Genomic DNA, 13,523 nt, shown 5'->3' on the forward strand with positions numbered 1-13,523 from the left:
CACATGTTCAATTTCTTAAAAAAATAATAATATAATATAAACAACTCAAAAAGGTTTCCTAAAATTAAGTCTGCAAATATTTCTTTCAAATTTTATTTCATGTTAATACCATAAATATACAAAACTGAAACTATTTCACATGCGACAAAGGCCAGACAGGAGTGCATTACTTTTTTTTTCTTTTTACACATGATTGGTAATGGGAATCAAACTTTACAAAATATACAGGTGTCCCTTTTTGGATGAGTTTCTTCTCTGGTTCGGTGAAATAACACAGTCACTGACCAAAAACACAGTTTTGTGTTAGTGAATTTCAACACACTTTCTGTACTTCAGACCATCTCATCAAATACATTTAAGAAAATGTTCCACTGTGGCATGGCTTCATATGACAACTGCTAAAAAATATTAATACATGGTAATCATTGTGGGGGGGGTGTAATAAAAGTTGTGGAATAGCTTTAAGTAGTAAAACAGAAGGAAGCACATCACAACGCAAGATTTGAAAACAAATCGATATGGACATTTGGTAGATTTCTCACAGCTTTTCAGGATATAGAATAACACTTGAGGGATTTTTTTTGTTTTCTTTTATGCCAATCATAAACACACATTCTCATACAACAAGCACGCTTCTTACAAGGCCAAGTTGCAAAGTCGTTGAACACTCTTTGCAGCCTAGCCGACGCTATGGCCATGTCATCACAAAACCACAAAAGAAAACTTAAAACGCAAAACAACTTAAATAAAGCCATAAATAAAAATGTGTTTTTCCTAACTTCAACAGAAAACAATACATGTGCAATCAGCTGAAAACAGTATTTCCAAACAGAAGCAATGCTGCCAAAAACATTTTCATGAGAGATTCTCTACTATACCTTCAACTCCCGAACACTTTTGGAAGCATGTCATGTAATAACAGCAATACCAGGTATCGTTCGTCTATCATGCACATTTTCAGACAATCACCTTCACTATGAGGTGCTTAAGCATGACAAAAACCCCCCACACTTTCCTATTTTCACTTCAGTGACTGTAGTTTGTACAACTTTAGTGCCGAGTTCCACTGTCATTACAATATATAAATTAAAGTACCATAGTGTTATCACTGAATGTGCGTCAATCCAAACCTCTTATATTTATGTTTATATCGGCTACAAAACCTCTGACGCCAGTAGGACACTACTGGCGGAGGAAAGTCAACAGAAAAGGACTGTTAGTGTATGTTGTGTACATATACACAGTGCCAGTGTTTTTTTTGTTTTTTTTGTTCTTATTTATATATGCAGGTTAATCTCAAGAAAAATAATGGTAGCACTATTAGTGTCCAGGTCATCTGTGAGAAAAGGCAGCTCAGTTCTCCCAACGAATGGTACGCGTCTTTCTCAACAGGAAACATGACGGCGGGAGGCCACGACGGGCGGCTCTCGGGTTCATAGCAGCGTTAGTTTTTAGCTAATGTGAAGAAGAACTACAAAAACAACTGAGGGAAAGCCACGTACAGTTGTGATGTATTGTCGCACACACATAAATGAAAATGTAGCCAATTCTCTTTATCTTGTTTACTATTAGTGCACCGGTCCAGTCGAGTCACTAATCAGACCATCACCATCATTCAGACAGCCGCTAGGACGTGCATTCACTTCTGGCAGGAAACGGGGTGAGCACATACCTCCCCGCCCAAAACCATCTACCTGTGTAGCCTGGAAAAGGGCAGTGGACAGGACGACCGTATGGAGCCAAACTCTTAGCTTGCGTGCGCTAAACATGCGTGTTGCCATCATGCTGTCACATTTGAAGACACTGAACCGGCCTTATCAATGTCGCGCACGGAGCAAGAGCAGTTGCTTTACTAGGGGCAAGTCCTGAAATAAGAACCAACAAATTCCCATTCGTATGAAATCATTATTTTTTTTACCATTTTGAAGAGTGCTATTTGTCTCAGTATAGAAACACATATACAGGACAAGGTATAGTTTACCTTGAAGACCACCATGTCCAAGCAATGGATGAATCAAATTCAAACAAAACAAACAAAGAAAAACCCCATCTGAGCTACTTTTTTTTTTTTTCTTGAAGCACACATCCACGTGAAAGCCCAGCCATTCAAACAGACACCGTACTCTCAGAACGTGGGCAAGAAAACAGAAGTATGTGCAAAACCACCGTCATCAGTTTATCACTTTGAACAACTCTACACTGAATGTACCAGGCAGGAAGCTGTTTGGAGGTCATCACCACGACAGAACTAAAGTACGCCGGAACCTACGCTTGATCTGGGATCACTTCAAGGGGGAAAAAAAGCAGAAGAGGGTAAAGAGTACGAGATGAAATCCCGCACACTCGGAGCACACCTCGAGTTACTTAGATGTTCTGAGGGATGTGAACGGACAGTCACCTGACTGGAAAGCAGACAGGGCGGATGTGGGAGCGCTTTCTCTGATCTTCGTTTCAGGTGAAGATGAACAACTCTGGCCGCTTGTCTTGTTATTTTACTTTACACTTCAGAAGGAAAGTGGGCATGGTTAACATTCAGAAATATAATTCATTTGGGCCAGAGTTGTGCATCTCCATCTTCCCAGTATTTGTTTATATGCTCGTATGTGCGGGCAGGTTTGCCGGTGTGTGTGTCTGTGTTTATGGATGAGGTTTGAAGGCCCCGCGAGCAGCGTTGGTAGCGGCATTGGCGGCAGCGTTGGCAGCGGCGGTCTGGACGGTTTTGTTAGACATGACTCCGGTTGCAAACTCCTGCTGAGCCTTCTCAAAACTAGCACCAGTGGTACGATACAGGGCATGCACCTGGAAAAAGCAGAAGAGAAAACCTGTTAAGTGATTTGAGTCTAATATAAGGTCCTTAGTGCAGAAATGCTTGATTAATATAGACTTTTCTTTTGAAGAGTTACATCACAGCTAGTTCCCTCTTTACTACACTGCAAAAACTCAAAATCTTACCAGGAATATTTGTCTTATTTCTAGTTAAAATGTCTCATTTTTAGTCAAAACATCTCATTACACTTAAAACAAGAGTCATCACCAGATAAATAACTTTTATCTTTCACTTTCACCTGTTTCAAGTACATTTTTTCCACTTGAAATAAGTAGAAAAAATCTGCCAGTGGGACAAGATTTATCTTCTCAATACAAGTAGAAAAATCTTGTTCCACTGGCAGATTTTTCTACTTATTTTAAGTGAAAATCTGCTTGAAACAGGTGAAAATTGTTGTTTTTTCCAGTGATGAGTCTTGTTTTAAGTGTAATGAGATTTTTCTGACTAAAAATGAGAAATTTTAACTAAAAATAAGACAAATATTCTTGTTAAGATTTTGAGTTTTTGCAGTGTAGACACAATAACCAACACCTTGCAAGACGTTGTCCTCATAAATTTGTCCACTATCCAAGATGCAAACAATATAAGCTTTTAGTGTTAGTGTTTTGAGATAACTGCATTTTCTTCAGCAAGTCTGTGATTGTGTTACCTTCTTAAACATGATGAGCGAGCCCACGGACAGGGCTGTGAACAGAGCTGCGATGAGCAGCATGATGATGCCCACTGGGATACTGGTGTTCAGACCAGTTAGAGCTGCGATCCAGCCACTGGCAAAAATCACAGAAAGGCAACATTTGTGAATTTGCAAAAAGTCATTTACTGAGAGATAGCGTCAGTAACAGCGCTATATACTTACCATGTTCCCCAGCCAGTGATTCCAATAGTTTGAAGAACGTGAACTCCGAACTGACAGATGTAGACGAAGAAGAAGACAAAGAAGCGGAATGAACTGTCACTCCTGCAGCGAGGAGAGGAAGAGAGTTGTGAGGACTGTGAGGTGATGATCTTCACATCACTTCAAGCACACATTTATCCCTCTGTGTTTCCACCAGCCTGTGCAAGTCTGATTTCAAACAAGTCACACTAATTGGTAATCTTCCAATGGAGAAAACATTACTGAGAATTCCTTTTTGTAGGTTTGGGAACCTGAGATCATAATTAAAAGAGAACCTTGATGGAAAATAGGATACTTTTAAAGCAAACTGCTGATCTCGTTTTACTAGTTTCATACTTATGTATCAAAAGCAGATAACAGCTGGCATGTGAGAATGCTTTCTACTTGTTTCTACATCTGCTAAAGGTGGAACCTTTTTTTTGATGTTTCCGCTTACCTGAAAGCCCCGTAGAGCGGTCTGTACCAGCAGACGAAAGAACACGGGGTGAAGAGCAGAAACCAGAGCATGGCCAGGCCAAAATCTACACCACGAGATGCATCTACGATGAACCATGCCAGGCAGCCAAACATGTTGACAAAGAGCGTGCCTGCATGGACTGGTGGACAAAAAAACACAGTGTAGAATTTTAAACTTAGGCCACGTTTTCACATAGCCGGGTATTTACAAAAACGGATATTTCCCCCTCTACGTTTTGAAAAATACCATCATTTACACAAACCCGCATAAATAGCTGTTAAGGTGCTATGAGCAGCCAGACCTACAGGGGGCAGTGTAACGAGAAGCATAAAGTCATGCTAGCCAATCAGAATCCTGGAAAAAAACGTCAACAAATGACAGAGTAACTTCCAGTTACTTCCAAGACGGAACGAGAGTCTTTTGTTTGGAGTGACAGAGAAGTGGAGTTACTTTTAAGTGTGACTTTAGAATATAAAACAGGTAAAATACAAGAAAATATTGTCGGTGGCCAAACAAATTGTAAACACAGGTCGCACACACACGCTGGTGACGTTTCTGTCGCATAATGTGACGTTCTGAAGCCTAAATGTCCGTTTCTCTCTGTTTAGACCCAAACGTGAAGACAGAGTTTTTAAAAATCTCCACTTTGGCCAGAGTTTTCAGAAATTATCGTTTTTGTTGACTTTGAGCTTCGTTTTCGTGTAAACGAACGGCCAAAACGCATGAAAACATCACCGTTTTTGCTACGTGTAAACGGCCTTAAAAGCAAGAACACAGCAAGAACTATATGTACATGAAGCAAAAATAATTATCTAAATCAAATTCTATTGTCCTATTCTAGTGTCTCAGGGTGTGTGAGAGAATAAAGGAAAACAATACTAATGAGGCGAGCTTGACGGTCCACTTACACATCCAAAGGTTGTACATAATCTTGACAGTCTTCTGAAATTCTACGGGAATGTCCACGGCGATATCGTGGTAGAAACATGGGCCAACGGGGAACCTTTCAGGCATTGGAGGCCAGTTGTTCTTTCTGCCTGTGTTGACGAGATAAACGGTGTTTGAATGATCAGTCATAAACATGGTCAGTCTTTACATTTCAAAAACAACATTATTACCGTCAACCTTTATCTGACAACGTTAATCCACTTGAGGGAAGCTTAAAGAAAGTAGGACAAACGCTATGCTGGGGAATATAATTAAAATAGTTGTGATCCTTTGGATTGGCCTGAATGAAAACTGTGTAACTGCATTTCTAGAGTTCATATGCTGAGAGATTTGAAAAATACTCCTTATAAATCCAGTGGTGATCATACGGTAACATGACAGCTTTAAGGTCATGAATCTAGCTCGGTGGAAGCCTGACAGACTCACTCACCTGCTACTCCGTGGGACTGTAACTCTCTCTCCCGACGATCCAGCTCTGCTGCTTTCTTCTCCAACTCCTCCTGCCTTCTCAACAACTCGGCCTGAGCACGTGCTTGGTCCTGAGACAGACACAGCATGCTTTTATTACTCAATATTCAACATCTGACAGCTGTTCTGGTGGGAAATAAGGTGAGTAACGGAGGAACATTTCCACACAGGAAAGCCTCAGTGTGTTAGTTTGAGAAGGGGGGAGGATGGGGTCACGGTAAGAAGTCAACTACAGCAGATCACGCACTTCGTCTTTTATTTGGTTACACTAGTTCTAAATTATGACAAAAACTGAAAGCGGGAAAAGGATGTTCAAGGAATTCACGCTAATAAAAACAGGTAGGTTAAAGGAAACTGCAGATTTATGACAGTACCTCATTACGCCGCTGATGGGCCATCAGAAAATATAGGATTATATGAAAGACAAGAGGAAAGATGAACCAGAAACAAAGTCTCTGTTGTATTAAACTGTTGTACCAGATTGTTCCTGTGGTGGTCTGAGAGTATAAGAGTGTGGGTGTGTGGAGCTATTACTCCATACCAATGATAATACTTTCATCCTTTCATGTATTGCTATTTATACTCTACATTTGGAGCAACAGAATGCCTTAAATTCACTCTCTCTTGTTCACATCCATGTCCTTATCAGCAGTCATGCTGCTAAATGTTCTTTCTCCATCCATAGAACAAACAGCTGCCACATTTAGTCTGTGTGTGTCTGTTATGATCATTACGATAATCCACCAGAGCATCTCCCTCTTTGGAAGAGCAGCTTTTGTCACTATCTCATTACGAAAGTAATTGTGGTTCGTTTAAAATGTTGACTGATGAAATAAAAGATGCTAAAAGCTTGGTAAAAAAGTTTAAACCAGCTAAATCCAGCTGGTCACCCAAGACGTGTACGTCCACATGCATGATCGTGTATTTGATCAGGTGTAATTTGTAACACATAACACTCTTGTTTATTATCAGTATATGTATGTATTTAACATTACGGGAATCAATAAATGTATAGAATAAGTTCCAATAGCATCCATGCATGCTCATACTATAACTTTTCAGTCATGTATTTCCCAAAACAAGGTTGCAACTTATTATATTTGTAACAGACATATACTCAGCAGACACTGAGAGGAATGTAAACAGTGAAGTCTGCAGGAGGAAATAAGTAACAACACCACTTTTATGTTACTAACAAGCAATCAGTTTCACATTTCTGTATAAAATATGTTCCTATCAGCTTATTATCAGTGAAAATAGACACGGGTACTGATATATCTGTGACACACCAAGTGCAGCCAATAATACACAAGGACTGATCAGTCAAGCTCAAGCCAGGATATGGAACCTTTTTCATTTTTCTTGAATTGTGTTATTTTATATATTTATATATGATATTGATTGAGGCTGCCACCTCCTCATCAGCTGTGAGGCATATTTGAGCTAAATGACAAACTTGCACACTATAGCCCACACAGTGATATTTTATGTTTTACATCAAATGTCCAAATAATTACAATCTACACTGCAAATACTGAGAAAATGTGTTGTAACTTTGTCTAAATTAATAATAATGAGGAGATGTGATTCACCATATATGCTAATGTGTCTGAATGCATTACCTGAGTCTGTTGTTGTGAGTAAGCTGGCGGCTCTTCCGTGGGCTTCATGATGGCGGGTTGTGTGTTCTGGGGCGGGGCAGGATTAGTTTTGGGTACGCTTCCAGGGGCTGCCTGCAAACCAACATTCATTTTTCCCATTAATATTTGTTCCACCAAAAGAAAAACACTGAGTAAAAATTGTAATTAGGCCATGATCATATTTTGCCAGTTAAATCCTCCGTGACCTAAAGGTGCACCGAGGGGGCTGGGGGGAGTTGGGGTAGAGGATAAAATAACAACACCCACTCAGATGGAGACTAATAAACTTAAGCACACACTCATTAATAAAGACACTAGATAAGCTGACCGTTCTGGCATCTGTGAAGGGGTTATACTCCTCTAGACCACCAGGAGGGGCAGACCGTGTCACCTGGGTCACTGAAGGATCCTACAGGGCAGAGAGGTCCATGCAGGAGTTTAGGGAGTTAAAACTACAACCACAAAGTCAAAACCTTATACTTTAATGTTTTCAGGTAACCAGTCGATTGTATGAAAAAAACCCCAGCAAATTACATATCCAGCTGATCCTAAACTTCCTCAGTTGTGACATTTATGGTCGATGCCATCAAGGGGTAGAACAGAGAGCAAGATATACAACAGGGCCATATTTTTTAGAAGTGAGATGCTGTGGTGATCTGGACATTTATTATTGGGTTGCACCAACAAAGATGAATTATGAGTTTAGTCAAACTTGGTCTCCGACTAGTAAATACCTTTGTAAAATCAATACGCTCTCTTTTGACAAATGTATGTTACCAATTTGAATAGTTTAATTAATGTTCTCTCTGGACCTAGGAGGTATAAAAGAAGAATACATATATCTATATACAGGACTGTCTCATAAAATTAGAATATTGTGATAAAGTCCTTTATTTTCTGTAATGCAAAAATGTCATACATTCTGGATTCATTACAAATCAACTGAAATATTGCAAGCCTTTTATTATTTTAATATTGCTGATCATGGTTTACAGCTTAAGAAACCTCAAATATCCAATCTCAAAAAATTAGAATATTCTGGGAATCTTAATCTTAAACTGTAAGCCATAATCAGCAATATTAAAATAATAAAAGGCTTGCAATATTTCAGTTGATTTGTAATGAATCCAGAATGTATGACATTTTTGTTTTTTTAATTGCATTACAGAAAATAAAGAACTTTATCACAATATTCTAATTTTCTGAGACAGTCCTGTATATAATCTGTGGGGTCAAAGCTTTCTAGTTGGCTCTCAACCCATGAATGGGACAATGAGGCAAGGGAGCTGGAAAAGGCCGGCAATAAATAACATGCTTTTACCACAGGATGTTTTAAGTCAGTTCCTGCTGGTCATAAAGAGTCCACTGTGTGTAGGCTTTCACTCAAAATCCATTGATTAGAGATTCAATCATTGAATCACCTACTGAGGTGATCTGCTGGGTTATAAAAGGTGTTTACCAATTACAATACATTCACAAAACACAGCACAATTAAAAATAAAACAAAACGTGGTGCCTTCATCTGTCCCACACACACAATTACATCTAAACCACTCAAGATGGTTTTTCTTTGCACCTACGTCTCATGGGAACTCATGTTAGTGTCAATAAGACGTTTGATGGTGTGACATGTGTTGAAATAATTAAAAAGTAGTCAAATGCATGTTAAGTAATGCATAAGACGTTTGAGTAAAACTGGCCTTGGTCCAGGGGACACTGTTAAAATCATCTCCATTGGGGGAAAACGATGTAAATAAGTGTTTTAAGGAGCGTTTATCCTGCAGATGTGACACAGTGATGGACATTAAGCAGATAAGTTAGCAGCGTCAACAATAGCAGCCCTGCATAAACGCTTCATGCAGCGCTTATAACAAGGCGAGCGGCTACACAAACATGTAATGGCGTGTAATGTCCCTTTCAACGTGAACTGGGACGGTAACAGTGGGTGATGTGGTAAATAACACATGTGTTAGTGTTGTGGTGGTGAGGGAAACCCAGCTAGCCGTCGAGCTATCGGCCACACGGCCTGAGCGAGCTTTAAATCGACGCAGAGCCTACGCACGTAGGGTACGCGGCGACGCGCACCGTACGTGCGTACGCTCTGCGTCGGTGTAACGCAGAACCATACATCAGCCTTTTTAGCCGCGCTAGCTACCTGGAAGGGGTTGCTGAAATCCGGGTCTGCGAAAGGGTTGCTGTCGAAATCAGACATGCTGTCGTCTTTCTGAGAAAAGCTTCCTACGCGTTAAGAAACCCTCCCAATTCTCCAGGGATCGCTTGGTCCTCTACTTTGACTGCCTTCTCTGCAGCTGCAGCCTCCTCCTCCTGGTCAGACCCCCGTTAGCAGGTTTAGCAGCCCCGGCAGGAAGATGGAGGAGACGCCGCTGCGCGTCAGCGTCAGCACCACGGACAGCGCTCAGGTACCGGTGACCGGGGACAGGCAGGTAGAGCTGTGGCTTAATTATTACATTAGAAAAATACAGAAGAGTATTAGGGCCAGGCAGGAGAAAACATATTTGAGAGGGGAAGATTTTTTTTATTGTGCACTTCGAGAAAAAAGTTGAAATGTCGAGAAAAAAAGTAGAAATGTCGAGATTAATGTTGAAGTACAATTTCGAGAAAAAAATCGAAATGTTGAGAAAAAAGTCAAAATGTCGAGAAAAAAGTAGAAATGTCGAGATTAATGTTGAAGTACAATTTCGAGAAAAAATTGGAAATGTTGAGAAAAAAGTCGAAATGTCGGGAAAAAAGTCGAAATGTCGAGATTAATGTTGAAGTACAATTTCAAGAAAAAAGTCGAAATGTCGAGAAAAAAGTCGAAATGTCGAGATTAATGTTGAAGTACAATTTTGAGAAAAAAGTCGAAATGTCGAGAAAAAAGTCGAAATGTCGAGAAAGAAGTTGAAATGTCGAGATTAATGTTGAAATACAATTTCGAGAAAAAAGTAGAAATGTCGAGAAAAAAGTCGAAATGTCGAGAAAAAAGTCAAAATGTCAAGATTAATGTTGAAGTACAATTTCGACAAAAAAGTCGAAATGTATTTCTACTTTATTCTCGAAATTTCGACTTCATTCACGAAATTTCGACATTATTCACGAAATTTCGACTTTTTTCTTGAAATTGTATTTGAACATTATTCTCGACATTTCGACTTTTTTCTCGAAATTGTATTTCATCATTATCACCACATATTTCGACTTTTTTCTCAACATTTCGACGTTTTTCTCTAAGTGCACAATAAAAAAAAATCTTCCCCTCTCAAATATTTTTTCTCCTGCCTGGCCCTAATAAAGATTGCTTCAAGCAAAAAATTATATTTTCAATTTAAAAAAAAAGTCACTTCAATCATTTGAGACTCATCATTTGAGACTCAAAACAATGCATTTGAACCATGTTTCTGTTTTGTTCTTTGATTGGAAATGTTTTCTTTGATAGAAGTAGGGGTGGGACGATACGGGTAACTCACGATTCAATACTGTGGGGATATGTGGCCCACGATAATGATAATATCACGATACACGATATCTAGGATATTCGATATATTGTAAGAAATTTCATCAACGATATATATCACGATATATGTGATTGAAAAAGAAAAAATACCTATAAAAAGGAAAACATCTGTAGTGATGCATTTATTCAATGCCAAAACTTACAACGTACAAAGAAAGTGCATTTGTTACTCACTGCTGTCAGGGTTTGACATTTCCCCCCAGTCTGTGTTTTCAGTTCTGCTCCTCCTGTGTTCCATCTGCTCTGATTGTCCGCACCTGTGTCTCGTTATCCCCTGAGTATATATCGTCTTGTCTTTCCCTGCTGCATGTCGGTCCGTACTGTTTCCTTCCTCCATGTGTCCTGTCAGGTTTTTGGTTTTTGCTGTCTTGTTTTTGTTAATCCTGCTCTGCAGCGTTTTTGGTTCTTGTTTTTGGTAAATAAATCCTGTTTTTTTTGCAACTCCTGCCTCCTGCTCTCCTGCGTTTGGGTCCTCAACAAACCACACCCGTGACGTGACACACTGCCTCCTAGTCTAAATGTAAACACTGTACAGCTGGACAAATTGAAGTGCTTAAATCCATTATGTGTGTTGTAATAAAATATCGATATTTGCCGTCAGTTTATCAATTATTTATTGCGACAGAGAGCGCAACAATATATTGCAATATCGATTTTTTTTTGTTTGAAGCAACTTTTTTGGGATTGAATAATAAAGACACAAATGTCCTACCCGTAACATGGCCCAAACACAAAAACTTCACTTCAATCAGAGAAAACATTTTCAATCCAAAAAAAGATCGTTCAAATGCAATTTTCTGGGTCTCAAATATTTTTTTTTGCATTCAAACACTTTTTTTCTTTGATTGAAAAAGGTTTTTTTTTAATTGAAGAGATTTTTTTTTTTTGAAGCAACTTATTTTTTGATTAAATGATAAAGACACAAATGTCCTACCCATAATATGGCCCAAACGCAAAAAAACACTACTTCAATCAAAACAGTTGCTTCAAATAAAAAAAACTTAACTTCTATCAAAGAAAACATTTCCAATCAAAGAAAAACAGTGTTCAAATGCATTTTTTGAGTCTCAAATATTTTTTTGCATTCAAACACTTTTTTTGTTTGATTGAAACAATTTTTTTTGATTGAATAATTAAGACACAAATCTACCTCCATAGATACGCAGGTGTAGTGAAGTGGCATGAAACTAGGGTTGCCCATCAGCCACATTTTATTGGGTCAATTTGGTGACAGATATTGAGTGGACAAAAGTTTGGTCGTTACCACAACGATTCTTTCTAACAAATAAAGTCAAAGAGATCTCTTTTAAATTGATGCATACATTCTACCCTGCAAAACAATATTTATCAAAATTTATGAATGATATAGATGTTAATTGTTCTTTTTGCCAAAGCCATCCTGAAACATATTCTCACTTATTCTGGTCATGTGAATTCACTTATAAATTCTGGAGGGACTGGCTGATTCTGTCTTTTCTGATTTTCATCTTTATTATAAGAATGTTATTTTTGGTTTTCATAATTTTAATCACAAAGATAGTGACGCTTTCTTTTTTTATAAATCTGTCTTTATTTTTTAGCAAAGTTTCACATACATAAGTGCAAATTCATCTACAGAAAGCCTGAAATCTTTATACTCAAAAAAGAACTTGAACAATATATGAGGACGATCTACTCTTCGAAAAACACAAAGGCACAAAAGACGGCATCTGTAAATCACTGAATTTGTTAACATGAAACTTATTCTCGTTTTTATTTGTATTAATTTATCTTTTTAATTTACATTCAACTGTTATGTCTTCTATATATATTTTTTTTTGTTTATTTCTTTTCAATTTGGTGTTGGAATCTATCTGTATTTGTATTTTGCCAAGATTTAAATAAAGAAAAAAAAAGGAAACTAGGGTTGCCAACTCCCTGACAAATACACCACATCAGCAGCCTTCAACCTTCTTGGCGGGGTGAATTTTTTTAGCCCCTTTTTTTGTGAATGAAATTATTTTTTAACTGTTTGACTCGAACCTGAATTGACTTAGATGCATATTTTTGAATGCCATGAACACATGGAAAACAAATTATTATCCAGCAATTCACTTTAATACAAAATAACAAAATTAACTGAATAAAATTAGTATCTTTCTTAAACAGAAACCTGTCCTGCTTAACTTAAAATTGTATAAATTAATATAAAACAATAGAAATAAAGCAGAACATCCATTCTGTAATAGTGCACATTTTTAGTGCAATAACAAAAGTGCAAACAGAAAGACTGTAGAAAACTTGTAAACATATTCCATGCATGACTGTAGGCTACAGTTGTAGTAAAACAGAAAAAAATCACTTATGAACTCAATGCCATTTTCCATTGGCATTTTATGACTATTTTTTGACTCTCACAGTAATACGGGACAAAGTGCCTCCCTTTTCAGCTCAATACGGGATGCGTACTTTGGTTTATAAATATGGGCAGTTGGCAACTCTACATGAAACGCACACAAAAGACTCGAAACTCCAACATCTTCATATGTGTTGCATCATTACCAATGTTTCTGGAACTAAAGAGGATATTTTTCCAAGTTAAAACTGTACTTATCCCCCAAGCTGTTGCTCTGATGAACTCTCATCACTCATAGAGTCTCAATCACTAATTAGTAATCAATCACTGTGCAATAATAACAATAATAATCATAATAATAATGATAACCACAATCATATGCTGTAACAATGCACTTTTAAATAACCATGTCTACCTCATACTGCTGCAGCTTTCACTT

General features: G+C 38.1%; 1 protein-coding gene across 4 annotated transcripts; it reads right to left on the minus strand.

Moving 5' to 3' along the window:
* Positions 1 to 85: 85 nt before the first annotated feature.
* LOC133450649 (secretory carrier-associated membrane protein 1-like) lies at positions 86 to 9,599 on the minus strand. 4 transcript variants are annotated; one of them, XM_061729431.1, is made up of 10 exons: positions 9,391 to 9,599; positions 7,564 to 7,644; positions 7,218 to 7,328; positions 5,970 to 5,981; positions 5,558 to 5,666; positions 5,088 to 5,216; positions 4,159 to 4,318; positions 3,684 to 3,785; positions 3,477 to 3,594; positions 86 to 2,799 (listed from the first exon to the last, which is right to left on the minus strand). In XM_061729431.1, exons 1-10 carry the CDS (start codon positions 9,445 to 9,447, stop codon positions 2,638 to 2,640), a joined length of 1,041 nt encoding a protein of 346 aa, XP_061585415.1. In that variant the 5' UTR covers positions 9,448 to 9,599; the 3' UTR covers positions 86 to 2,637. The 4 variants fall into 4 exon arrangements, with proteins under 4 accessions (XP_061585415.1, XP_061585418.1, XP_061585416.1 ...); XM_061729434.1 differs by lacking the exon at positions 7,564 to 7,644; XM_061729432.1 differs by lacking the exon at positions 5,970 to 5,981.
* Positions 9,600 to 13,523: the final 3,924 nt, after the last annotated feature.

The sequence above is a fragment of the Cololabis saira genome, chromosome 9, assembly GCF_033807715.1.
Source record: "Cololabis saira isolate AMF1-May2022 chromosome 9, fColSai1.1, whole genome shotgun sequence".
NCBI lineage: Eukaryota > Metazoa > Chordata > Actinopteri > Beloniformes > Belonidae > Cololabis > Cololabis saira.